General features: G+C 37.4%; 1 protein-coding gene across 9 annotated transcripts in view; it reads left to right on the top strand.

The window, feature by feature from the left end:
- Positions 1 to 5,913: 5,913 nt before the first annotated feature.
- Positions 5,914 to 20,312, top strand: part of CYP39A1 (cytochrome P450 family 39 subfamily A member 1) — a 135,307-nt gene continuing 120,908 nt past the window's right edge. For 2 of the 9 annotated variants that reach the window (XM_072642351.1, XM_072642348.1), the window contains exons 1-2: positions 5,915 to 6,246; positions 15,105 to 15,240. In XM_072642351.1, the coding sequence (XP_072498452.1) occupies positions 6,070 to 6,246; positions 15,105 to 15,240 (313 nt within the window). In that variant the 5' untranslated portion in view covers positions 5,915 to 6,069. Of the gene's footprint in view, positions 6,247 to 11,621; positions 11,776 to 15,104; positions 15,241 to 20,312 lie in introns of those variants that run through there. The other 7 variants (XM_072642354.1, XM_072642352.1, XM_072642349.1 and 4 more) reach the window with 6 other exon arrangements.

Here is a 20,312-nt window from a genome sequence, read left to right as displayed (position 1 = left end):
AGTTGTGCTTAACGCCTCTCCCTTCTTTGCAGAAATGAGGTTCATGGTTATGGAATATTGCACTCGCTGGCATTTATGGTTGAGGCATTGTTTAGTTTTGTTGAATGGATTTCGTTTCTTCCTTTTTTTATTCATTGCGAAGGAAGATAATATTCAAAAGTGAAAATGAGGTAAAAATAAAAGGTATCAATAAAAGAGTTGTACCTAATAATTCACATGGGAAAAATAAGTGTATGGGGAATGCCTATTTTTCCAGTCCAAGATGTGCTACTGGACATCCATATGATCTATTTAATTAGTACATATATCATGTATAGATATTTCAGATGGACAATGAGGTGGGCCCTAAAGCAAATAGGAGTTGTAAATTGGGCTAGATTTCATTTGGAAAACTGTGAAACGCTGTTATATAGTTCCAAGCTTCTTAATGAAATAAGAATCCACACGGTTAACACAAGTACTACTCTGGTGATGCTATAAAGCTTTGAATCATGGACTACATTATTATCTGAAGATAAGGTGAAACTGTAAGTCACTCAAAGGACAGTGGAGAGATATGATGGGTATAGAGAGATAATGGTGGGTATAAACAGATTGTAACAAATTACTGATGATATATAAGGAGTGACCTTCTCCTTACCACTGTCTACTCCCCTCTTGTCCTTTTCATACCATCCTCTCCTATTTTGTCTACCAGACTGCCCTTATAATCTCTCTTCCCATCTCATCTTTAATCTTTTGCCAACCACTGATTAATCTTCTGCTGCCCATAAATGTATAGGGTTTTCCCCATCCTAAAAACAAAAGAACTTGCTTGATATTTTTTTTAGTTTTTCAACTAATAAGCATTTATTTTCTTTCCCACCTACCTCCCATCAGCCCATTGGGGAAAAAGGAAAAAAACAAAACCCTTCTAATAAATGTTCATTGTCAAAGAAAAACAAAGTCATACATTAGCCATGTCCAAAAATATATGGCTTATTCTTCATCTTGAGTTCATCACCTCTCTTTCAAGAGGTGGGTAGTATGATTAATCATCAGTCCTCTGGAACTGTGGTTGGACATTGCTTAGATCAGAGTTCTAAAATCTTTTCAAAGTTATTTGTCATTACAATGTTGTTGTTATGTAACTTGTTCTCATGGTTTAACTCACTTTACTCTGTACTAGTTCATACAAGTGTTCCCATGTTTCTCTGAAATTTTGTTTTTAGTCATTTCTAATGACAGAGTGGCATTCCATTATATTCATTTACCATAGTTTGTTCAGTTATTCCTCAGTTGATGGACATTCTCTTAGTTTCTAGTTCTTTGCCACTACAAAAGGGTCCACTATAAATATTTTTGAACATATGAGTCTTTTATCTCTTTGGGCTATAGACATAGTAGTAATATTACTGAGTCAAAGGGTATGCACAATTTTGTAATTTTTTGGCCATGGTTCAAATCATTTTCCCAAATGGCTGGACCAGTTCACAGTTCTACCATCAGTGCATCAATGTACCTGTTTACCCATAGCTCCCTCAACATTTTTCCTTTGTCTTTTTTGTCAATTTTGCCGATTTAGGGTACATGGTACAACATAAGAGATGCTCTAATTTGCATTCTTTGAGTAAGAAGAGTAAAATTGATTCTGTATCATTTTCTTATTGATTCTATTTACAAGTAACTGATTTTGCCCTATAACTGCTTTTGTCCTGTAAGTGCTTAAATTGTGGTTCTTTGTCTCTGAACTGAGTTCAGTGTTTAGCTATCTTGTAATGGGTTAAGTTTAAAAATCCAGCTTTTTTGTCTCAAGGAATTTAACTGATCTTGGAGAATATGTGTGAACAGAAAGCAAGTTTGGGTCTAATAGCTTTATGTCACCAAGCTATCCTACAAGAACGTCTGGTTTGTTGTCCAAAAGTTTGAGACACTCTCTTGTACCTGGAGTGAAAGAACAAACACTTCTTAGAATTTTGAAAGAAGAAGGGTAGTCACTGCTAGCCACATTGCCAAACTTCTAACCAACAATGTTGTTTTCTGTGCCTCAGCTCTGTGACCAATCATGTTGTTCTTAATTCCAGTGTCATCCTTTCTGCTCTATTCTGTGTTCTGTATCTCCCCCAAACCTGATATAAGGGCAACTATCCTCTTGATTGGGGTCTTTGGCATTAATGAAGGCAAGGTAGCATGCCCCTACTAATACATTTTATCTTATTCAGAAATCTGCCCCAGTTTACTATTTACTATTAATTAGTATTTGTTTGAATTTAAACTCTTTTCCTATCCACAGACAGAAAAAATAATTTCTTCCTTGCTTTTTCTAATTGGTTTATAATGTCATCTTTTATATCTAAGCCATGCATTTGGAGATTATCTTTACACATTGTATGAGGTATTGATGTAAATCAAATTTCTCAGGCTGCTTTTCAGTTTTACAATGAATTTTTATTGAATAGTGAGTTCTTACCTTAGTACCTGGGGTCTTCACTTGATCTTACCATAATACAAGTGTATACCCTGTATTTCTCCTCCTTCGTATAGTGAAATTCTTAGAAACAAGTTGCCTATGCTTATTACCTTCACGTCTCTTACTTCTCAACCCTTTGGAATCTGGCTTCTGATTTCATTACCCTACTGAAGCTGCTCAATACAAAGTTAGTGCTGATCTCTTAATTGCCAAATCCAATGGCCTTTTCTCTGTCTTTATCCTTTTTGTTATATCTACATCATTTGAAAGTACCTACCACTAAATCCCCCTGAATACTTTCTTCTCTTGGGATTTTTGTAATTCTGCTCTCTGTTTTCCTATTTTCTTGACCACTCCTCAATTATTCTTTGCCGTATCATTGTTCATATCCTACTTCCTATGTGTGGGAGTAACTCAAGTCTTGTTCTCTTTTTTTGGTAGTGTCATCAGTTCTTTTTGGATCAATTATAATCTCTAAGTGGGTGACTCCTAGATCTAGATCCAGTCATAGACTCTCTCTTGTGCATCGTGGCATCACCAAAGTCCTTGACAATGTCAAGTATTTGATTCAAGGTCAGAAATATATTTTGTTTTATCCAGAAAAATGCTATTAAGGAAGATACATTACCAACTGACTTGCTGATGCATCTTGTAGAATACTTGGCTTTTCCCTTTGTCTTACCACTGAATCCTCCCATATACATTGTCTTCACTTATTAGAATAAGAGCACCTTGAGAATACAGACTATATTTCTTATTTATTTGTATCACTAGTGCTTTGTATATAGTATATGATTAATATTATTTCATTAATTTATCTATTCATTTATCCATTCATCACCAACAGTCTACTAGACATTTTAAACTGAATAGGCATCTCAAACTCAATATTTCTAAAACAGAACTCATTATCTTTCCCCCAAACCCACCCACCTTCTGACTTTTCCTATTTCTATTAAGAGCACCAATCCTTCTAGTTGTACAGTTTCAGAACATTAGAGGTATCCTTGATTCATATTTTCCTTCACCCCGTTTATCTAATTAATTACCAACCCTTGTCAATTTTACCTTCATAAAGTCATGCACATCTATTCTCTTCTCTTTATTTACATGGCCACAACCCTAGTTCAGGTCCTTATCACCTCTCCCATGGACAAATATAATAACATCTTGATTGATCTCCCATCTCCAAGTCCCTCCCTATTTCCAAAGTGATATTCTAATGTACAGATCTGACCACATCATTCTCCTACTCTAAAACTTCAGTGCTTCCATATTAAATTAATTTACTAGGATAACCAAAGCAACTTATTTTGTGGTTACAGCAGTAGTGACCAAAACAATCATTAATTTGAGACTCGGATGAAATAAAATTAAGGGCCCCAAATGTTCCTTAGACCTCATATTGAGATTCTCTCTGCAAACATTTTCATCTTTTCATTTTAGTTTCATTCACTTTACTTCCATTTTATTCTTTCAATCTGGTCTGAAAATGTCAACCTTAGTTTTCATCTACATTTTTCACTTCTTTGATCTGATTTTATATGCTTGTTTTAGCTTAGTTTGGGGATCTAACATGTAGAAGAAGAATATTTCCCAACTAAGTATTCACATGAAAATGAACACTTCTATAGTCATGAGTCAGATTAAAATACATCTATACAAAAATATTTTTTCCAAAATGGAAAAATTAAGTTAATTAAAATATTAGGATTTGGACTAGGAATCTAGGTTTTCCAGTTTTCCATGAAATAACTAAAAGTCTATATTGCTGGCTAAATTCTTCCCCATCTAGTGCAGCAGAATAGTCAGCCCGTTACTGGCAACTAAGAACAAAATGGCATTCAAAGAAGATAAAGGACCCTGGAGCATGAAAGTTTCTCTTGAATTATGTAGGTATGGAGGTACAGTCTGTTCCACTGGAAGTACTTTGGGTATCCCTGTTCCTTCCTGAAACCCTCATGGAAGGATCCATGGACTTTTATGTTGTTGATATCAATACTGCCATTCTATTCTATAAGCATGCTTACATTTGAGTTTATCTTAGATAAAGTTTTCTATAGAGTCACACAAAATCTTTCAATAGTTATAATTGACACACATCACTTTGGTGTCTGAAGAAAGATTTGTAAAGAGGGTCTCAGCTCACCTGAAATGCCAAAGTAAAGGTTGGCAAGGCAGGTTTATTTTTAGGTTCTCTAGAAACAAGGAAGGTATGGTTTCAGAAGAAAAGGAAAAAGTAGGAATTTAGATTACCATGGCTTCTAATAACATCAAATATCTTTTTTCAGTCATGGAGAAATCTCTCAATAATTCTGTGCCTCAGTTTCTGCCTTTTAGGGAAGGAAGTCCTGTCTTTCACACTATCCATATTTTCTACGATTTAGCCACAAAGCTCAGGCTAATAAAAGGCAAATTTATCATGGAATAAATAACTGTTAAGGGAAGTATGTGTATGAAGCAACAAAGGTACTCATAGTTAGCTATGAGTTGCTCAAGGCAGCAAATGAATCTATAGATCAAGATACTAGGGAAGCTAAAAAACAGATCAACGTGGAACTAAAAGAAGCTCTTCTCATGTGACACATTTCTTATATAGTAAAATCTTATCACAATCCTATTTCTTAAAAAAGTGGTATTTTATGTGATGCCAGTTTTGCAAAAGGCTCTGTTCTAGTGTGTTGCATCTTGAGAAAACAAAACCAAATCAGATGCACGATGAGCGCTAGGTATTTCTAATTATTCTCTGGGAAGAGAAATATAGGGAGCTGCAAAAAATCAACTTATGAACTCCTTTGATAGTAGTATAATGCCTAGTCAGCAAGGAAATTTAGTTAAAATTTAGAGCAATCAGATGATCCATCTGTGAGTCCCCATGCCAACTAAATTCCCACAGCTATTCAACTGAATTTGTTTTTAATTGCTTCTTATATTATTTTCAAATCATAAAATACAAAATTCATTTGAAAGGCAATTTGTGGCCTTCTCAGGTACCAAAATAAGTAGTTACAGCTCTGTTCCATTATCATTATAAAAAAAGGTCCTAAAGATATGTACCCAGAGGATGATAGGGGTGATTTGACTGTCAGCTATACTAACACAGAAAACTGGTTTAAATAGATAAGTATAACATAGGTCATCTAGCAGGTCCACCACACAGGCTGTGAACCACCCCCTTCTGAGATAAGCCAAACGATTCCCCAAGGGAGAGCCTCCCTGGCTACTCTCTCCACCCACTTAGATCAGAGAATCTGCCCAGGTGCTTCCAGCCCAAAGCTAATTCAAGCCTGAAAGCTAGGCTACTGCGCAGTAGGCAAACGCATAGGAGGTAGAGCGCCGAGACTTGTGGGAAATGTAGTCTTTTTCGACCCCGCCCCCTATACTTTCCTCTTCACATGCTTTTCAAGTCCAGCCTTTTGATTGGTCCGAAGGACGCTCATCTCCCTCCCACCGCGCCCTCCCCTTCTCCGAGGTTCCCTCCAACTCAACTGACCCCATTTATCGGTCTCTAAGGCAACGTGGTCCGAGGGTGCCGCCAGGAAGTTCCCACCTCCTGGGAAAAAACCATCCAGACCAACACCTCGACCACAATCCTGCTGGTGGCTGGACGGAAAAGTAAAATGGAGATAATTTTCATGCCTTTGGTCATAATCCTGGGGTGCACCGTGTTTTATTTATTTCGTCAGCAAAGGAACCTGCGCAGGCCCCCTTGCATAGGGGGCTGGATTCCTTGGATTGGAGCTGGGATCCAGTTTCGAAAAGCCCCTCTGAAATTCATAGAGCAAGCGAGAATCAAGGTAAAGGTGGGCGGGGTGGGAAAGGAAGAGGAAAAGGTTTACTGCCCAGCTTTCTTCTTCTTCTTCTCCTCCTTCTCCTCCTTCTCCTTCTCCTCTCCTCCTTCTCCTTCTCCTTCTCTTCTCCTCTCCTTCTCCTCCTTCTCCTTCTCCTTCTCCTTCTCCTTCTCTTCTCCTCTCCTTCTCCTTCTCCTTCTCCTCCTTCTCCTTCTCCTTCTCCTTCTCCTCCTCCTTCTCCTCCTTCTCCTTCTCCTTCTCCTCCTCCTTCTCCTTCTCTTCTCCTTCTCCTTCTCCTCCTTCTCCTCATCCTTCTCCTTCTCTCCTCCTCCTTCTCCTTCTCCTTCTCTTCTCCTCTCCTTCTCCTTCTCCTTCTCTCCTCCTTCTCCTTCTCCTTCTCCTTCTCTCCTCCTTCTCCTTCTCCTTCTCTCCTCCTTCTCCTTCTCTTCTCCTCTCCTTCTCCTTCTCCTCCTTCTCCTTCTCCTCCTTCTCCTTCTCCTCCTTCTCCTTCTCCTTCTCCTTCTCCTTCTCCTCCTTCTCCTTCTCCTTCTCCTCCTCCTTCTCCTTCTCTTCTCCTCCTTCTCCTTCTCCTTCTCCTCCTTCTCCTCATCCTTCTCCTTCTCTCCTCCTTCTCCTTCTCCTTCTCCTCCTTCTCCTTCTCCTTCTCTCCTCCTTCTCCTTCTCCTTCTCTCCTCCTTCTCCTTCTCCTCCTCCTTCTCCTTCTCTTCTCTCCTCCTTCTCCTCCTTCTCTCCTCCTCCTCCTTCTCCTTCTCCTTCTCCTCCTCCTCCTTCTCCTCCTTCTCCTCCTTCTCCTTCTCTCCTCCCTCTCCTTCTCCTTCTCCTGCTTCTCCTTCTTCTTCTTCCTCTTCTTCTTCTTCTGTATTTATTTATCTGCGCAAATGTTTTCCCATTTGCCCTGCGCCGGTAGAAGGTTTCTTGAAAGGAGGGACTTCCATTTTCTTTTTCTTTTTCTATCCCTGCTCCCTTGCACAGTCCTTGGTACATAGCAGTTGCTCAATAAATGTGTATGGAGTGGAATTGAATTTATTCTTTCTTCTTTCAGTCAAGGTTGGATGTATGTGCATGTGGCATACTTTTATGCCATGCGAGATACACCTACACACACGCACACGTGTATATATGTTACATACATATACATATATGTGTGCATATGTATACGTGTAGCTGTGCATATGATTTGAGCCATAGCTTAGAGCAGAAAAAGTAAAAATGCCATAAAGATGTTCTTGGAACACTTATCAGTAAGTGTGATTATTACTGGTGACAGAATATACTGTTATTATTTCCTAAGTTTAGCTCAATTGAGATTTCTTTTTTTTTTTTAATTGTCTAGGGGTGCTGGTAAATGTTTAACAGTCTGACTCAAAAAAAAAAGTTTAAAAGATATACTTTTATGTTTAATCTGCATTATTAGCATTTTTTCTATTACTGTCTTGAGGCTAGACAATCAAAAACCAAACAAACGCAAAAAAACCCAAACAAACCAAGATTTGTACCTTTGATGCTTTCTGAGGTGTAAGTGTCAAAACTGAAATTTAAAAAATTGGTTCCGAACTAGTTCAAGCTGGTTCCAGCACACCATTGTGTGATTGTAGATGATAAGGAGGAAAAAATACCGTCAAATGGAAGGTTTTGTAAAAGTTTTCAAAGGTGTATTATTGCAAAATTTGCTTTTTATTTAATCTTTCCAACTTGATCAATTATTTGAGTCATGTTTCTTTGGGGTTTTTTTTTTTTATGTTCTCAAACTAAAATATCCAAAGGGCAGTGAATTTCACAATTTACTGAATGTTAGAGCTTAGAAAACCTTTGACCTAACCTCCCCATTAATTGACATACACTTCTAGCTAGAATACACTTTGTGGAATTTCTCATAAATCACTGTGGCTTTTCTGCAATCCTCCCTGTTACCCCGTGGCTCCCCACCCAGTTGAAATATGTCTGGTTTCTTCCAAAGGTGGCTGTCAGCTTTTACTCTTTTAAAAACTTGTCCTAAAATTTTGTTTTCCAAATCAAAAAAGCTAGTGTTCTTCAGTTCTACTACTCTGGAATTGAGTGAACCTGAAATATCTGTCCACCCTCTCATAGGCTTATATTATCTTTCCATCTTTGCCTTTCTAAGCTTAAACATTTTTCATTTATTTAGCCTGTTCTCATACCTCTATTTCTTTTATAATTTTAGTTAGTCTTCTTTGGACTTCTCCCAGATTCATTGTTTATTTCTATGAGGTATGGTATTCAGAACTAAAGTCAGTATTGTAGGTACAGACTCAATTCCCTCAACCCTCATTTTTTGGGGGTAAAATAACACTTTCTATTTTGTTTCTGATGTGCTTCATAATGATCCCAGTATTTCTTTGGGCTTTTGAGGTATGTGATTCAGTCATTTATTCAGCCCTTATAATGTGCTAGACATGGGGGGAGATAGAAGATAACATAAGATACTGATCCTGTCTTCATGGAGACTACAGTGAGGGAAGTAGTATAAAATGAGTCTGAGAGGCAGCTAAGATGCAGGATATGCACGGAGGGTGTATGAATTCCAGGCTAAAGAGTGGATGTTATTGAGTAGGCATGAGTGCTGTTGGTTTTTTAACAATCCGTTTATAAAAAGAAACCTAATGGAAAGGAAGTTTGTTTTTTAAAATTCAATTACTGTAATTTCTGCATCAAAAAATAGGAACAAATTAGCAACTTTTCTTACATTATTCCAAATGGCTTATCAAAAATGTTTCACAACTGCCAAAATATAACATTCTGTCAGTGATGACTTTGACCTTATTGAAGCAAATTTTATATATACATATATATATACACACATATATCCACATGCATACGTACACACATGTATACACACTCATATATATACATACATACATATATATATATATATAAAACCTTTTATACCATATAATTGAGAGCTAGAAAACACTTTAGAAATAATCTCATCAGGCCCTTCACTTTGCCAACAAGAAGACTCATGCCTACATAAGCGCCTTCTGACCAAGATATAATACAGTAGGTTGGCTAACCCCATCTTATTCATCACTATGCCTCCCTTAATATACCTGAGGTCATATGCAGGTTTTTATTGTTGTTCTTTGTTTGTTTTGCTGCCAGATTACAATGGTGGGACTTATCAACCTTGTAATCTATCACAGTTCCTGAAACTTTTAAGATGACTTGCTATCCAGCCTTAGTTTCTGTCTTTACTAAATCAGCCAATTAATAAGTATTTATTAAACAGCAACTATATATGTTGAGCACTGTGCTGGCTGTGGGGATACAAATACAGTGAATGAAACAATACTTAAGCAGCTTACATTTTAATGAAGGAGACACAGCGTGTACTGTCCATAAATAAACATATCCAGAATATAGAGAATCAATGCAAATAGATACAGTGTGATTAAATATAAAGTAGTTTGAGAGGGGGAGAGATCAGAAAAGGCTTCATGTAGGATATAGTGGAGAGGGCACCTAGGGTAGTACAGTGGATAGAGTGCTGGACTTGGAGTCAGAAAGACTCATCTTCTTGAGTTCAAATATGAGCTCAGACTCTTACTATGTGTGACCCTGGGCAAGTCACTTAACCCAGTTAGCCTCAGTTCCCTCATCTGTAAAATGAACTGGAGAAAGAAATGGCAAACCAGTCTAGTATCTCTGCCAAGAAAACTGCAAGTGAGGTCACAGAGTAGCACACAACTGAAATCACTGAACAACAGCAAAAGAATGTGACGATCAAGTTGTATTTTGAAAGAAAGGAGGGATTCTGAGACAGTGGTGAGGAGGAAATACATTCCAACACCGTGCTAAGACATAGGAACAGGCTAAGTTTACTGGATTTCCGAGTAAGGGGAACACTATCCAGTGAGGCTGGAAAGATAAGATGTGAAGGTAGATTAAAAATAAAACAGGAGTTCATATTTTAGTGGCTATAGGAAACCGTGGGAATTTATGGCGAGGGATGCAGGATGGTAGTGAGGTTTGACAAGATCACATCTGCACTCAAGGAAAATCAGCAGTATGAGTATCATTGTGGAGGATGGTTTGAAGTGGGGAGAGATTTGAGTCTGGGAGAACAGTTATGAGGACCCTGTGGCATTAATCTAGGCAAACGGTGATGAAGATCTTAAGTAGAGTGGCTACTGTAACAGTGCAAAAGGTGTCAGACTAGGGAAATATTATAAATGTAGCTGTAGCAAGTTTTGGCAACTAATTGTATACGTGGGATGGGGAAGACTGGGGAGAAGGGTAGTACAATGCCAAGGTTATAAATCAGAGAGAGAGGAAGAATAAAATGCTTGTTTACAAATGTCCTTTAGAAAATGTTCCCAGAATTTTTACTCCTTCCCTCCACCCCTATCCTAGACACTAGGCTTTTCATTGTAGCCTTGGATCTGCAGCCCCTTCAAGCCCTAGTGTATAGTCCTATGATTCCGTGTTCACTTGCACTTTCATTGCTACCACATAAAATGTTAACAGACCTTTCCTAGACAAATTGCTATCTGTCCACCTAATCGCCAGCTTTGTTAACAAAAATTTTTTAACTTATACATAATATTGAATATTTATCCAAAATATTTATCCAAAATTGCATTTTGTCGTGTGAGATCCAACTCCATGTCCAGACTGTCAATGTCTTTCTGAATCCTAACTATGCTAGTGTAACACTAATACAATACCTATAACAGCTGCTATGAATATACATACATATCTCCATGGTTGGTTTGCAAAATATAACAAACCCTCTTCCTCCAAGACAAAACCAAAATATTTATTTGAAACATCCCTACTGGGATACCAGAAGGCAAGATTTAGTAAGGCACTCATCACCAATCCAAGGAAGTTCCCCTTGGCAAGTTCTTCCTTCTGCTTGCTATTTCTCTCTTAGCATGTTTCTCTCTCATTTTTCTCTCTCTGCCCCTGCCTTTCCCTCCAAGCAATACAATATATAGTGTTTCTGATCAAACACTTGATTGGGTTAGTGCCGAAAACCTTGGAAATCAGCACTTAATTGGAAAGGTGTGGGAATCCCAGTGACCTACAGTCTAATTGACTATGTACCAGGTCTCCCCATTAATCTTACAGCTAGCTAGTGTCTTAATTATTCATTATAGCTTTGTGTCATCTGCAGATTTGGTAAGCATACCGTGATTCCTTTATTCAAGTCATTTAAAAAAGTTTAGCTTAAAAAATTGCAGAGGGCTAGGCATAAATTTAGCAGCTAGGTGGCACAGTGTATATATAGAGTGTGAGCGTGGAGTCAGGAAGACTCACTCATCTTTATGAGTTCAAATCCAGCCTCAGATTTCTAGCTTTTTGACCCTGGCCAAGTTACTTAACCCTGTTTGCCTCAGTTTCCTCATCTGTAAAGTGAGTTGGAGAAGGAAATGGCTACCCACTCCAGTATCTACCAAGAAAACCCCAAGTGGAGTCATGAACGATCAGACATGAGTGAAACAACTAAAAAAGGCACAAATTTGTAAGGAATTCCACTGAAGACCCTCCAAGGTAACATTGAATCATTAATAGCTACTTTTGTGTCCAATCATTCAACTGTATTTGGTTCTACCTAACAGTACTCTTACCTAGCTCAACATCTCTCTATCCACAAGTATAGTATGAGTAACCTTTACCAAAGGTGAAGTAATATATAAATGCTAGGTCTTATTATTTTATTGTTATTACTGTTACTTATTTCCTGAATTCTAGAACTGCCTATTGGACATGTCCACCTGAATATCCCTTAGCTTTTGCAAAGAGATACTTACTTCAGTGATGTAGCAAGAAGCAACATACACATATTTCTCCCATCACTTTGGGGGCATACTCTTACCTATAACTCTGTTCTCCTGAGTAAATTCAGCTTTGGTCATTTCTTGTATAATATTGGTTTACCAAGTGTACACAGTGGTGGGGTCTCTTTCAGATCACTCAGCTTTCATTGGGCTCTCCGGTCCTTATGGCATAGAGATTGTACTGGCTGTACTTTAGAATATTGATATGCTCATAAGATCAGAGGTTCCAGTCTCTTTCACCTAAAAGGGAAAAGAAGAAGTACAGACACCAAGGACCAAAACTCCTTCACAGGATCACATGGTCTTAAAGGAGAGAGATCACCACTGCTTACTCCCTTATAGTATTGTCTTCTTCCAGATGCGTGATAAAAGGAGTCATAAATGGGTCAAAAAGCTGGTATCTCAAATTAAACTTGTCCACAGTGGAACACATTCTCTCCCCGTCTTCCCTATTCCTGCTAAGTCAGTCAGCCAGTTATTAAACATTTATTAAATGCTTACTATTCGCCCAGCCTTGTCCTAAGCACTTGGAGTAAAAAAAATAGCCCTTATCCTTCAGAAACTCACGATATATTGGAGGAAAACAATACGTTAAAAGAAACTGAAAGTTTTACAGGGGGAGAAAGGATTCCACAAGGCTACTAAATTGCTGTTTCTATATCTCAGGTCTGCCTATTTCTCTCCATTTTTTTCCATAGCTTCCTAAACTTCTTTAGAAGTGTAAACCCCTTCACAATCTAGTCCAACTTGTCTTTCTAGATTTATTTCACGTTAGTATTTGTTACAAATTCTATATTCCAGCCAAAGTGATCTATTTTTTTCCCCTTACATAGTATAGTTTGTCTTACTCCTTGTCTTTTCACATGCCTGGAATAATTTATTTCCTCTTGGAATTCCTACCTCCATTCAGGCTCTCCTTAAATTTATGTTTAATCTTTTATATTATCAAAACTATATTTGATAGCAGATTTGTCTTGATCTCCATAATTATTAGTGTTCATTTGTAAATTAATATGTACTTAATTTTAATAACATAAGTGTATATACGTATATATAATATATATTTATGCAAGGTTGGGGAATAATATTATATATCTATATATATAATATTATTCCCCAACCTTGCACCAGAATGTAAGCTTCTTCTTAGCAAGGGCTCTTTGCTTTGGTTTTTGTATCCTTTGGCGTACAATAGGCATGTAATAAGTTGGGACCTTAGAAAACATGTATTCTCTTCCTCTCCTACCAAATTACAGATGAAAAAAATGTGGCTCAGAGAACTTAAGTGATTTAACTAAGTGTGCACTGGTAACAAATAAGAAAGCTGGATTTTCAACCCAGGCCCACCCCCAGTGCCCTTTTCATTATATCTTGCCAGGGTGTGTTTTCTGGGTCAGTTCATTGTGTGTATGTTTTCTCTTTGTTCTGGGTACTACTTTGTGTTTGTTTTCTTGGTTTTACTACAAGAAGGCATAAGTTGTTCTGCCAAAATGCTTTAATGACCACTTGTAGGACTTGTGTTACAAAGCCCTTGTGAGTGTATTTTGATAGAGTTGTTAGAAATTATTAGCCATTTGAGGGTGAAACATTAGGATTTGGGATTTATAGAACAAATATATTTTTCTTTCCTTGAGTATATTGAGTAAAAAAATGGTCAAAAGAAAAGCTCATAATAATCAGCCTGATAATAGTAAACGGATATTATTAAACTGTTCCTATTTGGTGACTGATGAGGATGTAGGTGGGCATATAAAGATAAGTATAGCATGGCCAGGCCTTTGAAGCAATTATAATCGGGTTGGGGAGATGATATATGTATGTGTATGTATAATCTTGTGTACAAATATATGTACGTTCACAATGCAGACTATGTAAACATTATATGTGATATATATTATAATAATATATCATGTCATTATATATTATATATATATGCACAAACATATATAATGTATGTTTTGGAATTGATTGTGTGACATGAGAGACACTGGCAAAGGACCACCCAACATGGCATGCGTGCATCAGAGTGAAGCAGAATTGCAGTAGTTCAAAAGAAACATGAGATATGCAAATTTAAAGACATCTCAACTCCAGATGTTTATGTGGGCTGTTTGTGCATGATCAGTAGTAAAGCATCCCAAGCTCCAGCCACGGTTGGACACACTTACCTTGACTCCAACATAATGCTGATCAAAGGATAACAACCAGCCAGTATGTTCATATATAAGTATATATACAAATAGCTATAATACAAATTAGTATTTGACAAATGCATAGAAGTTAAGGCAGGAGCAGGAAACTTGTGGCCTCAAGGCCACATGTGACCCTCTAAGTCCTCAGTTGTGGCCTTTTAACTGAGTCTGCAGCCCTTTGACTATATTCAGATGGTTTGGATTCAGTCAGAGGGCTGCAGTGGAGGACGTAGAGGGCCACATGTGACTTCGAGGCCACAGGTTCTCTGCCCCTGTATATAAGGGGTTGCTCTCTGAACTTCTCTTCTTGAGTTGCCATATTTTCCAGACACACTGCACCTGCAGCATATGGAAGGCCCTGAATGTATCCAGGGCAAAGACCACCCTGAACCGACCTGATTTGTTGGACTCCCTATCTGCACCAGATTGAGAAACTGTTTGTGTAGCTGAAACTATTGTAGATAAGCATACCATTATCAAAATGCATGATCTGAGAAACAAGAGGAAAACTGTTCCTTGTGTAATCTACAGTTGATTATATTTTAATAATGTATCCTAATAGTGACTAATAGAGAATTAATTGTTAATTAACTCATATCAAAGTAACTGCCATACATTAATAACGGGATTTATATTTCATAATAAAATTATTACTTGACAAGATCTGCATAATCAGTTTTAATATTTATTATAAAATATAAAATAAACCAGAATTATTATTTTTGTGGAACTGTGCTTTAACATTTAAAGTCTTATGGAACATTTTAAAAAGACATACTTGCAAAGTGGATGTATTGATAGTAATTTGTCTTGCATAAACTATGTTTATAATAAAATTTATTTCTTTCAGTATGGACCAGTGTTTACAATTTTTGTTCTGGGTAATCGGATTACCTTTGTAACTGAGGAAGAGGGTTTTGATGTATTTTTCAAGTCCAAAGAAATAAATTTTGAGCATGCAGTGGAAAACCATGTCTATCGAACAGGTAAAGAATATTTTTCCTACATTTTCCTTGAAATAACAGTTTTATGTTGTTTCACAGATAACACACAAGAGGCACTGGAGTTTTTGCACTCCAGCCTCTAACAGGACCACTCTTGATCTGGTCAGACAAGCAGACAGCTTTGGAGGAGTTAGTAATCAGTTTTATTCTAGTCTAGTCTTCTCAAAGGGTTGCTGGGAAAACAGGCTCCTATAGTGTTCCCTGATCATGCTTCTTACAGGGGCCAGCGAGAAGGGTGGGGGGCAAGTACCTCAACATCTCAATGGAGTCAGTTGAGATAGGCACAGCAAATAAACTCCCCTAAAATTCCTTCAAGCCTCGGTGGGAGCCAGTTGAGGCAAGTACATGCATTCCTCTAGCAATTATCTATGGTTTCCCTGTGGATTTTCCCCACTCACTGACTAGCGCCCCCCTGCTTTATAGGGCAACAGACAAAGAAGGCATCTTGCCAACATTAAGCTCACAGGCTAACTTTAGCAATATTGTCATTCTGCACAAGTGCAAACATTACATTATGTCACCCCTTATCTCACAGTGCAGCCTCAGCAGGACTGTCTGTCACTACAGTTCTGAGAAAATTACTATCTAGCGTCCTTGGGACTGTTCTGAGAGTGATTGTCTAACACTTGCAAACTAGACATTCCCATGACCGTGGATCCTGAGAAACTAAGTCTAAGAAGGATAACAAAATCCTCCTTACACACATAAGTTTTTGACTGAGTAGTAATATAATGATTTAGAGCAGCTTCCTCCCCTTTCCCCATGGCTTAATTGAAAGGGATAATAATTATAATATGTAATAACTTGAATTTAAATAGCTCCTTAAGTAGACCATTGTCTCCTCTCATAATAATGCTGTGAGGTAGATAGTACTTTATTTTAGAGTTGAGGAAACTCAGATTCAAAGAAATTGCCAAGTATCAACTCATAAGTGTCAGAATCAGCGCTGGGACTTAAACTAAGGCCAGTCAGAGTCAGTCAGTCAGTAAACACTGTGTAAGCGCTTTGTATGTAAGCATTTATTAAGTGCCTATGTGCCAAGAACTGTGCTAAGCACTGGGGCTACAAAGAAAGATAAAAGACAGTCTTTGCTCTCAGGGAGCTCATAGTCTAATGGAGAGATGATGTGAAAACAACTATGTACAAACAAGTTGCATACAAGTGTTGGATTTCTATCTGTCTGTGACGTATTACCACTGAGATATTATTTAATAGCAATGCCATTAAGTTACCATTAAGTCAGATCAACTAATTCCTCAGTGATTAGTGACAATTTAACTGGTTTACAGAGCTTATCTTTATAACAGAATTAAAGGAACTGTATTCATCAGGCTGAGTCATAGGATTTATAGAGAAATAGGTAAATTTACAATATTCAGCTGTTGGGCATGTTGGGGGCATCATGGGAATTTCTAGGGTGCTATAACTGCTAGATTCAGTATTTCATTGGTTTAGAACTCATGCCTATCATTTCTATAAATTTTTTTAAGAAACATCTTTCAGTGGTCTCTTAAGGATTTCTGCTATGGGTCTATGTAGGTTACTGAAAAAGAAGGAACTTATTAAAAGAGTAATATGTGGTGCGCTGAGAGTTAACACCCACCCTCTAGTTTTCTGAAAAGGGCAATTTGACCTTTAGTAGAGAGTCTTGTGATGTCTAAACTTAATCCTCTGATTATTTTATTTTATTTCTAGGCTGATTCTAATTTATCTACTGTTAACTCATTAAAATATTCATTCACTAAATCTATAGGTAACTCAGATTTAAAGGAATATTTATGCTGGCCTATCTCTTTTTAAGGAAAGGACACTTAATCCTAATGTAAATCAAAGTAATTACTATTAACTGCTTCAGAGGCCTCGTTTTTCATAGGGTAAATTTTAGATAATAGAGAGAACGTTTCCTTTAGAAAGGGGAGGGGGGTTGACTGGCATTTGAAGGAAGACAGGGAAATAAGGAGATAAGGAAGGAGAGAATTCCCATGCATGGGAAGAGAAAACCCGTGACCATGCTCACTCAGGAGAATGGAGTATCTTGATTCAGGAACAACAAGGAAGCCATTGTCACAGGTCACAGCCTGTGTTGGGAGTAAGGAGGTATAAAATGCAAGAGGATTGGAAAGGTAGGAGGGGACCGGGTTATACAGGACTTTGCATTCCTAACAGAAAATTTTATATTTGATCCTGGAGGCAATGTGCAAGGTCTAGGGTTCATTGAGTAGGAAGGTTTTCTGATGTTGCTCTTGTTGATAACACCAAGCTACCTTTCAAGCGGTTCCAGAATTATTTTGACTACGTTAGTTGATGTAAGGGTATACTAAGGGTATACTAAGAGTATACTGCGAACTATGCCACATTTAAGGGAGGCATATCTGTTCTACCCTAATTATGCCAATTGTAGTGTGGCATACCCTCAGAGAGAATACTGAGATACCAAAGAAAGAGGGGCTCATACTAGCTTGGTTATTAATAAGTTTTATTAGGGTAAATCAGGTTAATTGGGGAGTTTGCTCACAAGAGGCCAGTCATCGTGGATGGCAGCAAGACAAAGTGGCATCATGGATCCCCGTGCCAACTCTAGGCCCGGTCAGGTATTATATAGAAAAAGAGCAAAAAAGGTTTAATGCCAAGGATGGTCCATGGTCATGTGTTAATTTTCCAGTGGGATCATTGGAGCTTCTTTTGCTGTTTGTTTACATTTACTCAAGGTAGTTTGCATTTTTCTGTGGGATCATAGGTCACATTTTTACTCCATCCTATCCCCATGTATTGGTTTTGCATATGATATTTTAGTTTTGCCAGCACTGGACACTGTACACCTTTAAGCCAGTTGATATAGTGACTGAGGAACTTTTATTGAATCTGAAAGCCAGGGCATGGAAATTGAAAGACACTTAGAAAATGTATTACTTGTTTCTCTTAAATCACTATATTTGTTGTGTTTTGTAGATGTGTATCATAGAGTTTTTCCTATAAACCATCACTAGGAGTTATATATTTAAACATATTACTCCTATCTCCTTTATGCTTTTGTCATTTATCTTTTGAAAAAATTATCAATACAGGCATATCTCAGAGATATTGTAAGTTCAGCTTTAGACTGCCACAATAAAGCAGATATTATAAAGTGATAAAAATATGAATTTTTTGGTTTCCTGGTTCATCTGAAAGTTATGTTTACACTATACCGTAGTCAAGTAAGTGTGCAATGGTAACATGTTTAGAAAAACCCGACGTACACAAATTTATTGCTAAAAAATGCTAACCATCATCTGAACTTTCAGCGAACTATAATCTTGTTGGTGGAGTATCTTGCCTTGATGTTGATGGCTGCTAACTGATAAGAGTGGTGGTTGCTTAAGGTTGGGACGACTGTGGCAGTTTCTTAAACTAAGACAACCATGAAGTTTGCTGCATTGATTGATTCTTCCTTTCATTTAAACACTTAAAGGCCACTGTCTGGTTATTCATTTGCCCATTTTCAGTGTTGTTGGGTCTCAGAGAATGGGAGGCTTCAGGAGAGGGAGAGAGATGGGAGAATGGCCAGTAGGTAGAGGAGGCAGAACACATATTTATCATTTAAGTTCACCATCTTCTGTGGATGCACCCCAAAATAATTACAATTGTAACTTCAATGATTACTAACCACAGCTCACCATGACAGATATAATAATGAAGAACGAGTTTGAAATATTGAGAGAATTACCAAAATGTGACACAGAGATATGATGTGAGCGTATGCTATTTGAAAAATGGTGCCAATAGACTGTCTTGACACAGGTTGCCACATGTTCAATTTGTAAAAAACACAGTATTGGTGAAGTATAATAAAAAGTGAAGCACCAGCCAATACAGTTTTGCCTAATTGTTTTTTTTCTGTCACAAGGGAGGACATGACTGATGTCTTTTGAGATCTTTGAGATATATACTAAGTAGTCATCTTGATGTTTTTTATAACATCCAAAGCAAATAGTTCCAATTTCAGTCCCTCCTCCTTCCCTTCCTTGCCCTAGAAAGGACCAGTTGAAAAAGACTGTGGTATACTGAAATGAACCCTACATTTGAAACCAGAGAACCCGTGTTCATGAACGAGCTTTACTTTACTTACTGTCATGTATGACCTCAAATTACCTTTTTTACACCTCTTTTTTCTCATCTGTAAACTGAAGGGGTTGGCAAAATCAAAGGAAAAGGAATAACTTCTAATGGTTTTTCCACTTCTAAGCCACTCATTGAAAAAAAATCAGTGACCTTTAGGACAAACTGTGAAATTTAAGTAACAATCTTTTTTATTCATTAATAAGTAACTTAAAGCATCAATTATAAAAATTCTTTTTACTCAATTCAAAGAGGAAAAAACCTTGTCATACGTCCTTGACTGATACTTCTTCCAGACCAGAATTATGAAATATTTAAAATAAAATTGTATTCTTGTAATTTTACCTGTACCATCCAGCTCATTACCAATTATATACTGTAATCATCTAAAGGTGTATACTCAAGTAATGCAAATTATATTTTTAAAAATATTTATTTTTATAAGCATTTGTCTTCTCTCCCTTTCTCCCCCTCAACAGAGTAATAATGATAATGTTAATAATGATGATGAAAAATGAAAAACAAACCCTCACGACAAAGATATATTGTCCAGCAAAACAAATGATCACATTGGTCGTGTCCAAAATGGATGTCTCATGTTGCCTTTTAGATCCTCTCTAAGGATCTAAAGGAGATAGGTGATATGATTAATCCTCTAGACCAGGTCTGCACAATCTGCAGCATGCCAAAGGATTTTCAGGGGGAGGCCTATGGAAAATGTAGAGAAAATTTTTCCCAGCCTGAAATCCTTTGGCATGCTGTAGGTTGTGCAGGCCTGCTCTAGACTCATAATTAATCTCTTCATTAATTAGAGTCTTTGAAAGTTATATTTTACAAAAATGTTGTTGACGTTGTATAAATTGTTCTGGATCTGCTCTCTTCATTTTTGATTGGTTCATAGATCTCTCCCCAGTTTTCTCTAAAACTGTCCATTTCTTCATTCTTATGACACAGTA

Source organism: Notamacropus eugenii, chromosome 2, assembly GCF_028372415.1.
Source record: "Notamacropus eugenii isolate mMacEug1 chromosome 2, mMacEug1.pri_v2, whole genome shotgun sequence".
In the NCBI taxonomy this organism is placed as follows: Eukaryota; Metazoa; Chordata; class Mammalia; order Diprotodontia; family Macropodidae; genus Notamacropus; species Notamacropus eugenii.
This window is presented reverse-complemented; position numbering and strand designations above follow the sequence as displayed.